This window comes from Motacilla alba, chromosome 12, assembly GCF_015832195.1.
Source record: "Motacilla alba alba isolate MOTALB_02 chromosome 12, Motacilla_alba_V1.0_pri, whole genome shotgun sequence".
Lineage (NCBI taxonomy): Eukaryota > Metazoa > Chordata > Aves > Passeriformes > Motacillidae > Motacilla > Motacilla alba.
In genome coordinates this window covers 7269272-7289640 of record NC_052027.1, presented here as the reverse complement: position 1 = coordinate 7289640, position 20369 = coordinate 7269272, and the positions used below count along the sequence as shown (strand labels likewise).

Here is a 20369-nt window from a genome sequence, read left to right as displayed (position 1 = left end):
CAGAAGGCAAGACATCACCCCAGCAAATCATTTCTAATACTGACTTGAGCTAAAATCAAACACTTGAGTTAGTTTATTTTGGCAGGGGAACTTTCTGCTATGTGAGAAATGTCAGTCTTTGGACATAGTGTCCTAATTCAGTTGCGAAAATAAATGTCAAAACAGTGAATTCTAGTTTTAAGCCAGCTCCATTTGAGAAAATTTGGGTTGAAATGTTTCTTAGTTAAAATCACAGGGCCCCAAAACTTATGAAACAACTCCAATTGCACTGGTGAGATGTCTTTCTGCCTTTACATGAAATAGCCACCAGACAGCAATGACACCTGGTGTGTGTTGCAGCCCACCCACACATGTACACTTCTTTGATGTTTTGCCTTCTACATGGATGGACAGAAATAGATGCTGAAGAACCACGACCATCTATTAGCATCACTCAGCAGGTCAGACATGCCTATATTTAGTTATTTGCTTTCACATCTTACATCTAAGGGAATTACGCTTAGAACAGGTTATTCTGCCACAGTATGTGGGACACTTCATGCCTGGGAAAGAAGAGAAAGTCTGACTGTGAATCCTGAGAGTTCAGGCAGCTCTGCAGGGAGAGCCCACTCTTCCTCTGAAGCAGGAGGATGGACTTGCACAGCTCATCACAGACAGATCTGAACATCTGCTCCTGCTGCAGGATTAACTGAACAGCACTGTACCAGCTCCGGCTCTTCCCACTGTAGCTAAAAATGACTTCCAAACACAGCTTGAGACAGAAAAGTAAATCAGTGCCCTACGGCTGGGAAAGAACAAGACATGGAGAACACCACAGCCTGATTTCAGAGATGCTCTGAATTCAGCCATCATGAAGGTCAGCAGAAAATAGAGTCCCTTAGGAAATGCCAACTGCAGCAAAAACCCAAGTTTGGAATTGCCCAACACATACAGAAAACAGTTCCTCTAGTACTCTTCCACAGCCTCAGGTTAATTACAAAGTAGAAGAACTAAATTTAAGTCTTGCCAACAGGTTCTGGACCAGAAAGACCAGACTGAAACACATTTCTCCCTCCACTAGACCTCTCACACAGCAGAGGAGCTCGCTGCTGGAGCCAGAGATGCTCAATTCCCATGCTGACTCCAGTGAAGCAGAAACACCAAACCACGTGGCATGTGTTATGCAAAAAGCACAAGACTCGTGTATTATTTAAAATGCTCTAGTCAGAGTTTGTGCTTAACAACACTGTAATCTTCACAACTATGCTGCAACAACACCACTTCCCATCTTTGTTTCCTAAAAGCCTTTCCAACTGCATTAATACCTTGTTATCAATAACTGCTATCTCAGATCCTGCTAAATCACTGCTATCACATTAAGAATACACTTATCTCATGCCCCCTGGGGCTACTGTATTAAAAAAATCTCTTTAGAAATCATCCTCCTTCTGCACAAACAAAATATTATCTCAGAAGTGAATGGAAATGCAGTCCCAGTGATGCAATCATTATGCAATTAGTGTGATGTAACAGGAGGCTGCATAGAGAAAAGCATCTACTTTCAGACTACAGAAGTACCAGCAGCGTTTGGGGGTCTCAGCACCAAACAGAAGACAACTAGGAGGACAACCAGGCAAAGCCTTGCCACCCCTTGCCTCCTTGCACAGCCTCTGGGCAATGTCACCCTGCAGACCAAGGCAAGGGAGAGCACAGACCAGCCAGCCTGTCCACAGAAGACAATGGGCTCTGCTTTGCAAATCACAGGTGACTGACTGATAAACTGCATGAACAGCACAGTGCTGCCACTCTGGAGAGAGTGGCATTCAGACAGCCTGCCAAGGAAAAGGCTGCTTTTCTCAATTCCTCCCAAGCATGGCAGACAAGCACAGGTCAAAAAAAGTGTAGCTTATACCATACCAAATTACCACTGAGAAGCTCATAACTACCCCCAACAGACTGGCTGCAAGCAGTGGATGAGTCCCTGCAGAAAGAGTAATGGTCAACAGCAATTTCTGTGCTTCATGGCAAGAGAGAAGTACAAAGCACCTGCTGCTGGCCAGAGAGCTCCAAAGACCCTGCTGGTACAGCCTGGATGACATGACCACAGGTAGCATCAAAAAACAAGGGTTCCCAGAACAAAGCCTGTGGTTTCCCTGGCTGTTCTGCAGAGGGAGAAGGAGCAGCAGTGATGGGTTCCCCAAGGGGCAGGGTCCCACCCACAGCACCAGGGCACTTTAACCACTGCCAGTGCATCCCAGGAAAACACCCAGCTGCTCAATGACTGCTGACCTGGCAGCTTTCTGAGGTGTGCATTGCACAAAGGGCTTTCCCTTCTGCATAGCTAATCCTCACTATCCAGGTATTAAAACCAGAGTGACTTCCATGCTAATTCTAGCTTTCAGCAGAAATTATGTCTTCCTGTAAAAGCTTAAATTACAGGGTTTACTGCCTCCAAGTATTAGAAAAGACACAGAATTAAATCCTCCAGGATTAAAACCAGGACTCATGCAGGAAAAAGACTGCTTGATGCAACAGGGCAATTTGCAGGGAGCAGCCTTTGGGTTCATGGTGTCAGCCAGAAAGATTCTAACGAGCAGAGATCACAAAGCAGGGCAGCTGTGATCAAACACTGTTTTCTGCCTCAGTGAGAAGCACAAACCAGGAGGGAAGGATCACACACACGCTCACGCAAAGCCACCCTGGTCCTTAGCAAAGCACAGGTCAGACAGACACAGGGCTGGGGTTGGTTTAAGTTAAAAAATAAACCAAAACACAGCTGAACTGACTCAGTTCTTGACACATCACTGAAAACATTATAGATTTGATTTTAAAGAATTCTTCCAACAGAGGATGGAGGCACAAAATCTGTGTAAACAAAATTTATGAGGGCCATTGCAGTTTCTGCTATGAAGACATATTACTCAGGGACATTTATTATCCTCTCCCCACTCTGTCATTAAGGTTTGAGATGAAGAAGAACAAATGCAAGATAAGATAAGGCTCTTTACAGGGGTAAAAACAGATCAAACATAATTCTCTGTGTCTTAAAAAAAAATTGGAAATGTCTAGACAGAAGACAGACAGAATTGGTCTCAAATGTATTCATTTCAATAAGCCGAAGCCTTGTATTACAGGGAAAAGACTGTGGTCTGCTCCTCCTCCAAAAACTTTCCACACCTTACTCTCTCCGTGACTCTGGCATCCTTTATCCCACTGTGATATTTATATCCAATAGCAGGGGACTGTAATCTGGGTCACCAGCAGTCTGGATAGCCACTGACAGCCCTCAGCAAGAGCTGCTGGAAACACAAGCAGCACTGCAGAGTCCTGGCTATGCAACTCTGGAGAACTGCCCCTTCTGGGGTAGAAAGAGATGAATGGGAAAGGTTTTCAAGTGCAAGCAGAGCTACCCTGAGGTCATGGGGCTTTGGGATGCTCTTTCCTTTCCCCACAGGCATACAGGATCACAGAGCTCCCTCTACTTAGGGAGAATTTGTATAACCACACTGGGCAAGTCTGCATAAGCCACCCACCCCAGGGACTCCTGGGATTTTACTACTGATCTCACAGGCTATAGGAACCTCTGTCATTCAGACTGGTGATGTGACACAGGAAGGGCAAACAAGCCAAAGGCAAACAGCCCACTTAACCACCTCAGAGACCTGCTCACCCAGACACAGAGCTGAGGAATAAAATTTTCCCATCTCAGCAATCCTATGGAATTGAGCAAGAAAATGAGCAAGAGAAGGAGGCCCACTTGGATAGCCAGAACAACACTGGCAGTGCAGAAGTCCCACCATAAATCAACCCCCACTTTCTTGGTAGAAGTTCCCTCCAAAAGATTCTGGTCAGACACAAAGTTTCCAGTTCATAATAGCAGTATCTCCCATTGGCAAGCCTTCTCCAAAAAACCCTCTTCCATTCCCACCTTACCTGACATGCATTGTACAGAAGCTGATGCTCAAATTTCTTGATCCCCAAAATGTTCTGGAACATCTCATAGAGCTGCTCCTTGCTGAGAATGAGCTCCGAGGCAGCACTCGCTGTCATCCTGGCCTGTTGCTTCCGGGGATCCTCCTCCCCACGGTAAATAGCATCAAACTTTGCCATCCAAGAGCTCAGGACTGTCTCCTTGCTGAGGCCATCAATTTCTGGCAGGCTGCGCACTCTCTTCTCGATGTGCTTCTTGAAGACCTCCCGGGAGTCGTTTGCCGAGCACCCTCCGCTCTGCACCATCCTGGCAACGCGGTCGCTCTTCAGGAATACCTGCAAAGAAAAGGGTGATTTCAAATGGTTTCAGCTGGAAAAAATCCCCCCTAAGTACCACAAAAGGGGGTTTCGCTGCTGGGAAGCTGCTTATTGACTGCCAGGACATTCTCCAACTCCTCACTCGACTGCCACACGTTGCCAGAGGTTTCAGCTGAACTTTGGGAAGTGTAATGAAATCAGGTGAAGCTTCTGCTTTGCCTCCACTACAATGAAATATTTTGATGCAATTAGGACTTGATGTGATGTTATGGCCACACCTTACCAGCTACATAAATGCCCTTTGGGAAAGTAGGATTTTATTTTGTTTCATCTGATGTTTTAATAAGGAAGTTTTTGCACAACTACATTCACCTAACCAAGTTCTGCCCTGTTAGAGGGGCAGAGTCATCTCATGGAAGCCAACGGCACTGCACTGGATTTATTCTGGTAGCCAGGTCCCTAAAAAGCCTCTTCAAGGACCAGGTTTACATCCTAACTCTACTACACCAGAGGAGATCCTTGCTGTCTGCCCTGTGACACAGGAATGGGAAGTGCAAGATGGTTCAGCATGGCTTGAACCTTTGCAGAGATGCAGGGCACTGACAGCAGGAGAAAGGGAAGGAGAAGACATTTCATAAAGATGTTCCTCCCACTGCAAGAACAGCAAAAGGGTCAAAACATGACAGACTCCCACAGACCACGGATGTCCTAAGAGCAACACAGAGCTGAAGGGTTAGAGAGTCAGAGGGATTTTGTGTTTGCTCTCCTCTCCCAAATCCTGAACACAGAAGAGCAAGCAATATCCAGTAAGAAAACTGCTGTTTTATTAATAATGCTGAGAACTGATGAATACAGCAGCTTGGGAAGAAGCTGTGCCCTCACAGGGTTGTATCTGTCAGCTCTCAATAATTAAAGAGCTTGAGGATGACCTAAGGACATGACAGATTTATTTTTTATACACCATTCAGCAACACTGTACTCCATGTTCCCAGATGCTTGATGGCACAGGCATCTCTTGGCAGTAGTAGTGGGTTTTGTCCAAGGACCAGACCAAAAATGATGCTGAGGAAGAACTGGGCCATTTCCTTCCAATATCACCATGGGAGTACTCCCTCCCTGCAGACAAGACAGGCAGAATGCCACCAGCAACCTCTTTAGCCCGTGCTCAAACAACAGCAGCATGTGCTTCGTTTCCTCATGGAGATTAAATATGAGTCATAATGCCCCAGGTGTGTGCAGGTGCTTTCAAGTAACGGGTGAGAGCTATCAAGAGCCAAGCTCCTGATGCAGCCAAGGAAATTATCAGCACACTGACTGCAGGGAATGGTGGGAGGTCACAGTGACCTGCCCTCCCTGGCTCCCATGTCACCTCACCCATGCCAGGTGCCCAGGCCTGAACCACTGTGACAGTGCTAATGACTTCCCATACCTACCAGGGCTGTTGTTATCCATGGTCCTCACCTCCGGCATCCTGAGCAGGGGGATCTGGCTCCCCATCTTCCCTTAGCCCTGATTCTTCCTCCCTGGGTGTGGAGCAGCAGCCAGCAGAGGAAAGGAAGGCTGCACTGGCAGGGAGGAGGCAGGCACGGTGGAGTACCAGTCAGACACAAAGCAGCAGAAATTATGAAATAGGAAGATTTAAAAAAAAGAAAAAAGGGCATTCTGTCCTGTGTTCTTTAGAAAACACCAGGTGAATTGCCTGGCTGTAGGACAGCTTAGTAGGGTTGCCAGGAACCAAGTATTGCCTAGAACAAAATCCTAGCATGGGTGCACACACCAAATCTTGCAGAAGGGAACTGACCTCCAGGAGCTGGGTCAGGCATCTCCTGCCACACCCAGATGAGCCCACAGTGCCACTGTGTCTCTGCCCACAGCAGAGTGGAAACGGGGCTAAGGAAGCACTTCTATCATATGCACTGAAGTGACTGCTGCAAAATGTGCTGGTGACAAAGCTTTACTCATTAGCAGTCAAAGGACCTGAGAAAAGCTCCCCTGCAGTGTGTTGGAGTATGCTCGGCCTGTCTGTGCACACGGGTCTGCAGCATTCCTGCAGGCACAGCACTGCTTTGCAGAGCAGCTGCAGATCACCCAATTCTTTAATTTGATAGCAGCCTGTGAACTAGCCCAAGACTGGCAACCACACACTTACCCTGACAGCCAGAATTACCAGCAAAATGTGGCCATGCAAACACATTCAGGGCAACAGCAAATACATTTCTGACCTACAGTGTCACCCTTATCTTTTTTTCTCTGCAAAAAACCAATCATTCCCAGGTAATGAACTTATCTTGCATCATTAGTAAGTGGACCTTTTAGAAACATCAGCCATGTCCTGCACAGAGATTACCAGTTTCAGCTGTGTGTTTTGCAAGCCATCTTGTAGATTTATAAATCAGTAAACACTGATTTCTAGATAGCACCTAGCAGAAGGGCAGTTAATTGAATAAAACTGAGATTTGCAGGAGTTGAGATAAGCAGGATCTGCCATGATTTGCACAATGGATCAACCAAGGGGAGCACATCTCTGCAGAGAAGAAGGGAGAACACTCTCAGCAGGGAACACTGCTCAGACACTGAGGGGCAGAGGCTTTCTGTGGCAAGGCTTTGCCTTGTGCCACGGCAGCTGGTGCCCAGGAAGAGCCACAGAGCAAGCTTCAGCTGCACAGAAGCTGAAAGCACACAGCCATCAATTAAAGGAGACCAAAACTAAAAAGAAGAAAAATAAAGTTGTGCTAAAGGACACAGAGTGATGCATTACAATTTATGTGGCCTGTTTTAAGCAGGAGAGAGCCAGTGGAGGGTCTACTTGAGAACATGGGCTTGTGTACATCTAGTGCTAATCTACTGCTCTTTTTCAGTTTGGTAACTTGGGGCATTTATACAGCACAGGACTTCTGGAGTTGACAACACTCAGCCAGACCCAGCAGTGAAACTGGGGTGTATTTTGCTGGGTTTTAAGCAGTTTCCTTTTCCTATAATAATCCCAATATATAATTCCCATTCCTATAATATGTAGGATATTACAATAATCTTAACAATAATCTTATCTGAACAGATTATGCTGCTCTTGCATCCCAAAACACAGCTCGCTCCATCTTGAAAACTTTCTTTGAGAGCACATGTTCAGTGAAGCTGTGATGATCCCTTGGCAGTTTCTTTTCTGATAAAAGATGTAAATGACTCTTGGCTTCCTTCCTGTATAGAGAATGATGTTGCAGGAACTACTAGACTGGTTCAACAGAGTTAATCCAGAGATAATTTGTGCTTTCCCTACACAGAAGCAGCTGCTGTCATATCCTATAGAGTTCAAATTCTCTTCAGTTTTAGTATCTGATTTTGGTCCCCTCTTACATTGTACTTCTAGAGAAATATTTTATGTAGGCAATTCAAAATCTTCACCTTGTATGACAGAAAAGCTCTAGGGAGAAAGAGAAGTAGTTTGCAGAAAGGCAAGCAAAAATAAACAACATTTCTCATAGAAATGACAAGCACTGATTTCCTTCAAAACCAGAAACTCTTTCCTTCTAAGCAGAAATATAAAAAGCAGCATTATGAGCTGCATACAAAGAGGTGCAAAAAGACAGATATGCATAATTATTCTTTTGCACAATTATGAACAATATTTCATGTTCTCTGGTACCATCTAGTTTTGTGGATGCAAATCCTCCTCACTTCCCCCTTTGCTTTGCAGCACTTGTCAGGCCAAAGAGAAAAGACAAGACTCATGCTGAAAATCCCAAAGTCAATTGGACACAATGCAAAAGCTTCTGCAAGAACTGAATGTGCTGCCCAGATTTCTCTTGGTATTTTTCACGTGGAGCACATGACACTGATTTGCTGGTTTTGAAATCTTCTCTATTTTAGAATACACTGTTCAAAAGTATCAGGAAATTATTTTTCAGCTCAAAGGAAGGGCAGTCTTCCCCATAATCAAGCTGTAAGGAAACACCATGGGATCGGGGTTGCTATGGCTGTTCCATGGTTTACATTCAAACCCTGAACCTCCCAAACATTGTGATGTACCAGACATCTGACAGAAGCCGCTTTGCATTTGCCTTTGCTTCATACTGTGTGATAATGGACAAACCATTAATCCAGAATTCAACCCCATCTGTGAATAGGAACAAGGACAGGGATTCATAAGAGCATTGCATTGTCTCTCCTTACCTCGTAGTAGCTCTGGACAGCATTTATAAATGCTTCATCTGCCACAATCTGGGTTTCTCCATTGAGAAAGGCCTGGAAACGATCTTTGATTGTCTGGAGCTGCTGCTTACTTATCTGTAAAATATGCCAAAAGAAGAAAATTCGTCAAAAAAGGTTTATGTACGAGGGAAAAACCCCAGTAATTGATCTGCAGTATCTTATTGGGATAGTTATAACATGCACTTCAGCTCTCCTTTGGGGACAGCAGCAATAGCTGAGGAACCAGCCACACATGGGTACACACACACGTGCACTCTGCAGCCTGGCAAGTTCATTTAGGCATCACAAGCACCTGAAGTCACTCTGAGCATAATTTCTAAACAACTCTGCCACCACAAAATGCATACAAGACTTTTACCACTTCAGGTATACTCAACTCAAAAGCAAGTTGCTGTGTGAGTGCTTGGAAGAATCTGTTTTGGTGCAACCCCTTCCCACTCAGCCTCTCCTCCCCTTTAGAAGCTGAGGTTTTATACCAAATGGAAAGCCTTGCAAGCTAGCTGTTGGTTTTTGTTTGGTTTTGGGTTTGTTTTTGGTTTTTTTGTCCTTGCTCATTCTGTTCATTTCTTTTGGCTTTTCACATACAAAACATCAGTCAAAACCAGTGGTGAAAGAATTTAATGTTGAAATCCTATGAGAGCAAACCTGTTCTGCTTTTCCTAGCAAGGACTTCCTCTGCTGCTCACAACACCTCCTGTCCAGCATATAGCTGGTATAACTTACAAGACAATTTTAATTCTGTCACAGTGACATCTATAGAAAGTTTACAAGGTTTATTCCAGCCTTGTAAGATAACATGCCATTATTTTTCCCATTTATCTGTCAGTTTAAAACCAGACATAGCTAAAAACCCACCTCTTCAGCTTACAATGCAGACAAGTCACAGCAGGCACATAAGTCGTGTATCAGCAATGTCAGCCTGACATCTTAAAATGTAGACAACACTCATGCTGAAAAACTGCAGGGATTGAAATGTAGCTGGGGCTGGTTCACCATGGGGTTACCTCACGTTCAAGGATAAGAATTAATTTTGACAGAAGGAAGCAAACAATACGTGTATATTGCAACTTCAAACTTAAAGGGAAAGGAGAGCAGTAAGAATTAGGACAGGTGTTTATTACTGACCAAAAATCTAGAGAAGTGTCTTTCTTTCTCATTTGTATGCCAGTGGAAGAAACTACCCGATTAGAATGGAAGAGAATGATAAAATTAATGGTTCTAAGTGTCTAAATGGCTTTGAATAAAGTATAAAAAAACTGCAGAGATTCAAACAACTAGATGATAATGACACCTGGTAAACACCACTAGTGATAAAAAGCAGGAGAGGGACCACTTGGAAAATGCAGGGATAAATATCACTGGAGCTACAATCATGATGTGCTGTGTGGGGTGTTTGGGGACTGCAGTAGTGAACATCATGAACACTGGTAATTAATGCCTCAACACCACACTAAGGGGGGTTAGTGAGCAATAGCAATTTGACGTGATAATCTGGGATTATCCTAATGCTCATGGAGAAGTGTTCATCAAAGTGACAAAGTGAGACTTGCTATGCTCTGCTTTAGAAAACGTGGAACAGCCTTCACCACCTTGTGGGTGATAAAAAGGTGGGTCACTCCCACTCCCAAAACACCAGCCCAGACTTCACAGGGTCTGACACATGCAACAAAGCTCAGCATCCCAGGGCTGCAGTAAAGACCATCCCTTAACCTGACCCACCTCAGCCTTGAGCCATGAGCCCAGAGGAAAAGCACAGGCAAAAGCTTATACCTTTTAGGATGGCAGACTCTTAGGATCAAAAATTAGATCCTATCTGCCATGTCAGGCACCTAAACCCCTTTGGGGCGTTTGCCAATAGCACCCTAGCCATCAGGAGCCCTTGGGCAACACGCGCAACATCAGATGTTAAACAGGCTCCAAACCTATCTGAGCTGATGGAATTGAAAATTGGGTCAATGATAAGAGGAGCCAGAGACAATGCAGTGATCGAAGACACCTGTGGGAAGGTGCTAGGTCTGTTTTTATTAATCATTTAATTATCTCAAAGAAGCAAAAGGCAAGATGTTAATTAAATGTATTGACAGTGTTGTATTAGCAAGCATTGTGAATGTCAGAAAGAAATTACAGGGCAACAGATGCTATTAAAAAAACAAGGAAAGAAACAGAAAAACTACAGGTAACCTTGAAATCAGGGTGCTGAGGCACACAGAAAGACATACTAAGAGCACAGCTACTCTCAGCCAAGAGGCTTTTCATTTGGGATTTTAACAACATGCATGGCATATTTATTACATTTTTGTGTTCAGGTTATTTCCTAGGACAACCTCTGAAAGTCCTTGCTTGTTGAATTCCTATAATGCCATCTGGCAGCAGCATTTTATCCTCCTTCCTCAGTACTGAATGGGCTACCTTCTGAACGAATGATGCTCCTTGAAATTCCTAGAAATTCCCAATACGCAGCTCACACGCAAGCTCCTGGGGGCTGTGGAAGTGAATCACCGCATTTGTCTCTACGAGAGTGTCAGCTGCCTCCTCCTCAGCCAAGCTGTATGCCAGCGTTTTCCCCATGCAGGGAAAAGGAGATCCTCTCTGATCACACCTGGCTGCAGCACAGTCCAGTTCTCAGCTAACAGGACCCTCAGTCTGACACCTCTGCCAGACCAGGAGACAGCACCGGGTTTTGATCCATGGCTGCGCCACTGTTAGGGATGTTATCAAGGAAGCAGTCGATCTGAGACACAATTGAACTGTTTTCATATTAAACTCAGCTTCTGCAGCACTCCAGCAAACACCTGGTGCAGAAAGCCAGCACCACAAGGCACCAGAGGAGACCAGACCTGCAGGTCAACCAAATGTGCCCAACATGCTTCACCTCCTATTTTATGCCTCTTTCCTTCCCCATCAGGCCCCACAGGCATTGCTGCCAAATCCCAGAAGCACTTCTGGGGCAGCTGGGAGGCTGCACCTCCCAGCAAAGGCTGGAACAAGGCAGGGGGGCAGTCTCAGCACCAGAATCACTCTCCAGAGCCCTGAAGCAGTGCCAAGTGATGCCACTAACTCAGCCACAGGCTTAAAAGAGCACGTGCCCTGAACACTCAACTGGAAGCTTAAGTGCTTTAAAGGCAGGGGTGTTATTTTATCTCCTGTAATTAGAGGCACCAGTGATAAGCTAGAAATCCACATAAAGCAAGCCAAGAGCTTCTGCAGATCTACTAAGGCCACTCAGTTACCTTCTATAGGGTGCTCACAAACAGCAGAGAACAGCAGAATTACTTGCACTTGGAAGGACATCAGTACAACATCACAGCCTTCCCACCAGCTGTGGCAGGAGGTGAAACCCTGTTAGGCTGCAAGCCCAGCAGGGGTGTGGATGTCGGGGGCACAGCCTCACTGCCTCCCATGCAAACAAATCCAAGTGCCATCACACAGGAGAGCTGGTGGATTGAAGAGGTTTATTCTGTTTACCTTCCCTCACTCTTCCAAAACTCTCTGATGTCCCCTACAACTGCTTTCCACATTGAGACATTAAAAAACAAATAGTCATTTCTGCATTCCAGAGGGATCAGAGAACACAGCACTCTGGACCCAAGAGAACTCTCTGAGGTTAAAACTCTGATGTGCTTATGCAGCAGAGTGTTTCCCAGACCTTTACCTGTCTGGGAGAATTTAAATTGCCAGATATATGCAGGCATATTAAAAACTGTAATCAGCTGAGGCATGAACTCCTGGCACAGGTACCAGGCACGGCACCCATGGAGCTTTGGGGCTGGCATCCCTTGTGGATTGCATTGCTTTTTATAAGAAGTTGGCAGATGTCTTTCCCATAACAGACTACATTATGGGAAGAGCTCACCAGTGACATGGGACCCACATGATTCCTACCTTCTTGGTCTAATTCATTAAGAAAAACCACATGCCCAGCACAATTTAGGGACCTCACATTCTGACTAAAGACCCACCTGCCACAAGCGAATCACAGAGGCAACCAAATGAATTTGCTTGATGCAGATGCCAGCAAACAGCACATCAGCATCTTTGGGACAAACATTCACCAGCAGCTTTCTCGCTGTGTTATTTTTGCACATACTCAGAGCCAAGTGCAAACGTGATGCAGGGAGCCATGGCACCTTCTCCAAAGTGTTCCAGCCAATGAACAGCTGGCACCATCTCTGCACATCATCTCCAGCCTCCTTCACCTACACCAGGGAAGCACAAGCACTGCAAAGAGGAGCAGTTTGCTGCAGAAAACCTCCCTGAACAAAGTTATACACAGCAATGTGCCTCACTAAGCCATCCTCTCTCCAGAATGCTTTGCTGAGTCTGAGCATGCAGGAATAAGAAAAACACCAAAATGGGCCCAGAGAGACTGTAGCATCTCCAGCCTTGCAAATTTCCACAGCCTGACTGCATGAAAATTATCAGGTTTGGGAGGGAGCCCTGCTTTGAACAGGGAAATTGGGCCAGAGACCTCTAGAACTCTCCTGCAACCTACATTATGCTACAGCAGTACCATAACCAACAGAAGATTTGGAAGGAAGGGCCATCCTAGAGTGTAGATTGCTGAATCTATCAGTAAGTAGCAAGCTGCATCATAGCACATTCACACCTGTACAGATACTCAAACCTGCTAATAAAGCCCTGTCCATCAATGTGATGGCTTCTGAAATCAATCAGATTTGGGCTCTGTAGAAGAATGTTTCCAAGTGAAAGGCAGTGTGGTTGAGAAGTGACGCCCTTCACTGCCACACTTAACACCTCTGATCAAGGACTGAATGTTTCAGTGCACTGATGCCTCACAGAGCCCTTGCACACTGCACATCCCACTGAAGTCTCTTTCCTGCAGGCAGGACATGAGGGTGCATCACAGCACTGCACACTGATTCCTAATGGCTCAGCACATCAGCACCACCCCTGTCCCAAAGGAATCGTTTCAGCCGAGGACTGCAGGTAATCCCCTGGGGAAGGACTGCAGGTAATCCCCTGGGGAAGCACCTCTGCCTTTTGTCCAGAAAGCCCAGCAGCAGTCAATCATGAGCAGCACTCAGCTCTTCCTTCTTAGGGCACCTGCTGCTCAGGGACCGCTGCAAGAAGGAAAGGAGGAATATTTAACTGTTCACTGTGTTGTTGCTCTGGGTTTGGTTTTGTAACATGTAATAAATATTTCATTACTCTTCAGCAGCAGGTGATTTAGGAAAAATCTAAACCAACCAAATGAGCATCTCTCATCATTGCTGCTTGCAGCCAGAAAACCAGTTACAACACCAACAATGTGGGATGGAAGGTGAGGGGAGGAGGCCAGAGCAGCCAAGCCCTGGTCTTGGGAGAGAGACCAGAGGCTCCAGCGATGGGCATGAGACTAGAAAAAAAAAAACAGGTTATTTTGCACTAGGAAAATGTATCACGTTGTCCCTCTGCTGATGCTGATTTCCCTGCTACAAGAGAGGGCCACAGGTGGGGGGACTCACAGCCTCAGCATTTGGGGTTTTAATTGCAAACTCTCCTGAGCAGATGTGGCTGCTCTGCAAACAGCTGAACACTGCTGGCTTTTCACTGCTCACATACACAACCAGTATTAATTGGCAGTCTCAGAAAACTGTTCCCAGCCACCTAACAGTGCCTTTTCTGGTTGTTTCAGAGAAATTCAATACTTGTTACCACAAAGAGCTTGTGCTTTGGTTCCTGATAGCCACCATGCATCTTTCCAGGGATACCCTTACAGTCTGACCATATGCAGATCATTGTGCACACACCCACTGTTTTCCTGCTGTCTGTACAATTCCCTCTTTGTGGGTGCTTGATTTGTTGCCTCTCCCTTGGTCCATGCTTTACAGGCCCTGATAAATGCACATTGGCCACCCACTCTCCAGCCTCCGTCATCCTTTGTGAGTGGCAAAATAGAAAAAGGCATGGTCCTGGCAAGCCACCAGTGTCACCTACTCCTCTCTCAGAAGAGGTGTCCAGCTGATTTGTTGCAAAGAAAATGACTGCACCACGACCGTGCCTGGGTTTGCACACGTGGGCAGTGAAGAGCCCAAACAACTCCTTCTGCCTGCAGCAGCTCATGCCCTGTCTGCTCAGCCCACCTGTAGTGTTGGGGATGGGTCAGAGCAATGGGGATCCTCTGGGAGAAACACTCCTACATGCCACCTGCCCTGTGCTCAGAGATCAGGCTGGGTTTGAGCACAAACAATGCAAACAGCTCCTGGGTCCTTACACACCAGCACAGCATCGATTTGGAGGTCAGAGACTGAACCAGCCTCTCACTCGAGCAGCCCAAGAACACAAGAACAGTATTTCCTGACCTAAGGGTAAATATCTGCTTCAGCAATGTGACCAAAGGGGACAGAAAACCCACTAGAGCAGGCTGCAGAGGAAGAAAGCCCCTTCCTCTTCCCAGCCACAGAGCTACCACCCAGCCATGCCTCCCCACAGCACCAGCTCCAATCCCTGCCAGGACCTCTCACTACCTCTGTTATTATGAGCAAACTCCAGCAGCTCTGCAGCACAAGCAGTGAGTGTTAAATGATTTTGGCACTTGCTGGAACATTTCTCCTGTAAAGAGGCTCAAGTATTGCTGCATAAGTATGGGAAGGCAAAACATCAATCCCTTTGGTTAAGCCAGCTGCAGACACAGAGGCTCTAGATCAAGCAGTGCAGATCTCCTCTTCCCACTGTCCCAGACTGCATCCAGTAGCAGATTTATTGGAGAGACAAAGCACAGGCTCCGAGTTGCTCTCTGAAATACATGGATGTGGTTTTTTATCCTCTCAAACCCTGAGTATATTTCTTTTCTATGATTCACTCTGCCAGCTAGGCACACTTCTCTGACATACATGAAAGACCTAAAATGCTATTATGGCTGCTCCTACTTTCTGAAGTGCTGCAGAGCACAATGCTAAAAAAGGAAAGCAAACCCAGGATTTGGGACTGGGCCTTGCCATGATGACTTTCCCCTTGTGCTTTCCAAGCTACACTTTCCTTTTTCAACCTGCCACCACAGAGCAAGCCTAGATGCACGTACATCAAAAGATACCTTGCCACAGCCTGCTTCACTTGCTATCTTTGTTTGTACCAGGGGTACAAACACCCAACATTCACATACCACCCTTGCACCTGCCCCCCCTTGCATCTCTCCCCTGCAAAGGGTCCCCTTTTCCATTAACATCACAGAATCACAGAATTGTTTGGGCTGGAAGGACCTCAAAGATCATTCAGTTCCACCCCCTCTGTCCCTCTGTCATGGGCAGGCACACTTCCCACTAGACCAGGTGGCTCAGCTGTGGTTCCAATCAGGAAATTCTGCTCCTGCCTGCAAGTTTCTTTCTCCTGTGTGTCTCCTTCTGGCTGGTCCCTCCTCTGCAGCTGATGTGCTGGCAAGTAACCCCAAGATGGAGCCACCTGACAAGAGCACAGAAAACTTGGAACTTTTTCCACCTTTGATCTTATTTTACCTAAGCAAGCCATTAGCAGAGTGAGCTTGTGACAGATCCAACAGAGTAAACTAGCCCTGCTGGGTATCTTTCTACATATGATCAAACAGATACAGGCCCCTATTTTTTTACTGCTAATAAAAATATGACTTTGATCTTAGAAGAATGGAAAAGCCAGCACAAAACAGAAGCAAGAAATAGCAATGATGAAATACTAGGCCAGTGATTGAGGATGGGCTGAGGGGTGATTTCTGCTCTGAGGAACCTCCCTGGTGACTTCTGCTGTGCCGGGAACCTTGCCTGGTGAGGTCTGCTGGGTAAAACACATCATTGTGATGTGGCAGCTTTCAGCAGAAAGCCCAGCGTCATGCTGCCTGTGGTAAAAGTGCAGCTGCTCTGTTAATAAAATAGAAAAAACAAACCCATAAAAATACTAGCAGAAATACAGCTAGGAAATAAATCCAGGAGACAGACAGAATGAAGGCTGTGTAGAATGGGCAGAGGGACAAGAAAAGCTCCCTAACACTGGATGCCCCTTTGGGTGCCCAAAAATCCCTTTACTCCCAGGCTGGATTATCTCCTTCTCCTGCTCTTCCTCCTCTCTCGGGCTCAAATATCTTTCTAATTCCCTCCCAGTCCCAGTCCCAGTTCTGGTTAACTTGAGGTCCTGAGGGCCACTAACACAACCACTTACACAGCCTGCTCCAGCAAGCCTCGCTAGCAAGGGCCTGGCCAGAGGGGCACTCTGAGACATGTTTGCTCTGACTGCTGTAGGAACTCTCTATAAATGCAACAGACATGGTTTGGCCTTGCCCTTTCACTCCCCTAGTGCAGTACATGTGGTACATACAGTGCATTGCTGCTCTGACATCTCAAAAAATGCTTAACCCAGGATCAAGGGAAGATCTCCTCCTCTGGAACATCACAGGCAGTCTTGGAAAGTAACATTTTCACTCCTTTTTTTTCCTGTTGGATGGAAAACAACACATGCTCTATGGAAGCCTGTGAGTGTTGATGTGACACAGCTTCTGAAACATTACCTCCCATCCTTTCATGCCTCAAGACCTTGGTGTGCTGCAGTGGAGGAGGCAGGTGGGAAGCTGGAGAACATCACAGGTCCTTCTCCATGAGACACCCATGTCTAGACCCTTGGAAAACTCAGGAACAGGCTGGGCTATGATCCTACTAGAATTCATATTTATTTCAGAATAGTCTGAGGACAAGTTCCAGAACTTCGATGTTCAGAGCCTGACGGAAAGGAAGTAAAAAAGACAGTTTGGGGTATGGATATGACACAAATGGCTGCAAAGCCTCCTGCTCTGTCATCATCACAGGTATGCAAAACCTCTCATTCAATTGTCTGCAATAGATAGCTGATACTGTATTTATTTGATAATAAAAATTGTACAAAATCTCTCACAAGTGCTACAAGGGATTGTTCGCAAACAACTCCCAGGTGCCCAAAAGAAAATATTGTATAGAGGTGGTGGTTTTACACTGCTGATCAATGTGGCCAGGGCCCCTTTGCCCAGGAACACTCTGCCAGCCCCACCGGAGGAGTAACTAACGGCACAGAACCTCTGTTCACCACCTGGGCCAGTGTTATTTGGACAGTTCAGCACTCTGAAGATCAGTACCTTTTATTGCTGCTGACACTACCCAAGGATCTCCAGTCTTGGACAAGGGGCTAGGAATGGCCCAGTGTATTGTGGGTTTGGAGATCCCAGGTACAACCTAAGGACAGTTACACATCCATAAACTAACTGATCCACTAAGAGGGGTGAGGGACCAGGTGGGAACAAAAGATGGTCTGTGCTGGGGGTTCTGGGATTCAGGCAAGTCCTTGCTGTCCAACAAGCCCATTTGTCTGTTCCCTCTGTGCTGCATTTCCCATTTGTGAAGGAGAGTAACAGCACTTTGCTTCTCTCCAGAAGTGGCTACATGCATGAAAAGACTGAGAGCCTCTCATAGACTAGGATGGTGCATATCCAAGAAGAAAAGCAAGCTACTTTTTGAGACACTTTTCAATCACCATTTGTACTATTTCCATCTCTGTGTTCCTATTCCAGGCAGACCTTACAGACTGCAGAAGCCAATCATCTTTCTTGGTTAATGCATACAGCGGTTCATGCTGACTTAAAAATATTAAACAATCAGAGCTAAAGATCTCCTACCAACACTTCAGATGTCTAAACAAGAAACCCAGGCTTCTCTCTATTCTTTTTTAAGGTAAAATAAAGCACATCTACCATCACTGGCATTATTTTTGCATCATTTTCATCATTAAACTCTGCCTCTCCTCCATGTCACAAGCTATTTTAAAAACAGTTCTTACTGAGCAGAAGTGGCAGACAAATGAATGGAGAATCAAGGACTCCTGATGTGTCCCAGCCTCTGAAAATGCTGGTTTTAGCCTGGCAGAGTTAGCAGGGGAGGGAATGTCTTTGATGGGAATGAACAAGATGGCAAGAAATGAAGAGGAGCTCCCAGGCAGACAAGGCTGAAATGGTGAGCCCTGCTGTGGGCACCCCATATGCCCACGCTGCCCCTGCCAAGAGCTGAGGAAACCACCAGCCCCCAAACCAGAGGGCTTCTGTCTGAATCAACATGAAATTGGGCTGCTGGAGCAGAAGAGGAAGCAGATGCAGGTCTGAGCAATATTTCTTTTCCAAAGAAAGCACATTTTCAAAGCAGCCCACTAAGAGACGTGACCTACTACACACCATGGCTCTGGCTAAGTACAGCTTGTCGTGTTTGAAATTTTCCCTTATTCTCTGCATCTGCCATGAGTTCCAAGAAACAAACAAAAAGAAAGAAAACACTCCAGATTTTAAGAAAATCTGTGTAAGAGCCAAATACATCTCTGATCCAGTAAAAGAGAAGCTGTCTCCTTCAGACAGCACTTGAAAAAGGTTCAATCAATCAGTCAAGCCAGAACAGAATTTGCTTCTAGATAGAAAAACAAGAGAAAAGGTGTGAAACTGTAGTGCACGTCCTCCTCCACCTCACATTTCCCGCTAAAGTGAGTAATATCAGATTTTACAAGGGCATGTTGTTTAGAGCTGGAGGAGAAAGTTTAGTAAAAGGTAGTTTGTTCTGAGGTAACAAACTACTGCAAGAAAACAGCATTTCAACTTTCCATGCCCACCAGCAGGGAGAGACATGGGAATATACCTTCACAGGATGGCTGGTATGTACCTGGATTAGCTGAGAGTGTCTGTCTGCTCCTTCAAAGACATCTGGGAAATTCATCTGCAATAACATCATTCCACTGGGGTGATTTACTATTATTTAAATAAAGGCACTGTAAAAATTATCCAGTTAGTTTCCCACAGTTCTAGTCTTTGGACCCAGTTTCTGTCAGGGGGCTGAAAACAAAGGGGCAAATCTTGCAAATTATCTGAGGCATCACAGAGACGGGATGAAAGCCCATGGGGACATAGCCCCAAGGGTGGCTTCGTGCAAGCAAGTGCTCAGATTTCCAGGCTTGGAGCACATTCACTTGACAGGGAAAGCTGGAGGAAGCAGTGACCTTTTCTCAGCTTTAGGCTGTAAGCATAAATGAAACCCAGCTAGGGCAGCCATGGCACACACACAGCCTGTGTGCAGTGTGGGTAGGGCCCACGCTGGCATCTGCAAAGGGACAATCAGCTGCTTGATGAAATTAGGCATGAAGTTCAACCATGGTTTTCAAGATAAGGGAAAAGCCATTTGCTGGCTGACAGGCTCTGGAGTGTGCAGTGATCAGTCCCAGGGAGATCTCCTGGGGAAGCAGAGGAAGGACAGGGGTGAGGCACCTGAGCTGAGCACAGCTGGGCACCAGGACCTTCCCCATGCAAACCCCACCAGTGGAAAGAGAGAATCAACACCACAGCCATGACTGAATCATCCCTGGGGGCACCTGGCTGAGGCAAGAGGGACATCCTGGCTCCCAGAGCAAGCAGCCCTCTGCCCTTGGTGCCTCTGGCCAGCATGCTGGCTGTCTTTTGCCTTTCACCTCCTGCCAAGTTGAATTAGAGCTAAAGAACATCCCCCCAAAGCTGTGACCCAGCACCAACCACCCAGCCCCAGCAGCAGCACCCAACTGCACAAATCTTTGCTGTTGGTTCCGGGGCACAGGGAGCAAATGCAGCCTGATCTGGTCTTGACCCAAACACCTTCCCATCAGCCTGGAGACACAGTACTGGTAAACTGCATGTAAAAAAAAATTAAAATAATAATTTAAAAACCCACCTTAAAAAAGCCCTTTTTTGTGCCTCTGATGGCCTGTGGGGCTTTTTTTGGCCAAAGGTTAGATATAGTGGTTTGAAACATCCAGCTTTCCTAACAAACACAACAGAGTAAGTTTGGTACCACTGCTGTAATGCCTCAGTACATTAACTCTCTAAAGTCTGGCAATTTTCAACAAAGCGGTTGCATATGGCCCTACATAAAAATCCTCTCCAAAAACACATGCCTACACATTAAAAACTCTCTCATTTAAGCCAGGAAAGCTGTTTTAAGGAT

At 46.0% G+C, this 20369-nt stretch overlaps 1 protein-coding gene across 35 annotated transcripts in view; it reads right to left on the bottom strand.

Annotated features, from left to right (window-relative positions):
• CADPS (calcium dependent secretion activator) overlaps window positions 1–20369 on the bottom strand; it is a 206957-nt gene that overhangs the window by 158368 nt on the left and 28220 nt on the right. For all 35 annotated transcript variants that reach the window (XR_005258465.1, XR_005258468.1, XR_005258475.1 and 32 more), the window contains exons 2-3: window positions 8395–8508; window positions 3913–4245 (exon numbers count right to left, since the gene is read on the bottom strand). Coding sequence is in view for 9 of the 35 variants with exons in the window: in XM_038149681.1 (XP_038005609.1) it covers window positions 3913–4245; window positions 8395–8508 (447 nt within the window). In the remaining 26 variants the exon portion in view is untranslated. The remainder of the gene's footprint in view (window positions 1–3912; window positions 4246–8394; window positions 8509–20369) is intronic.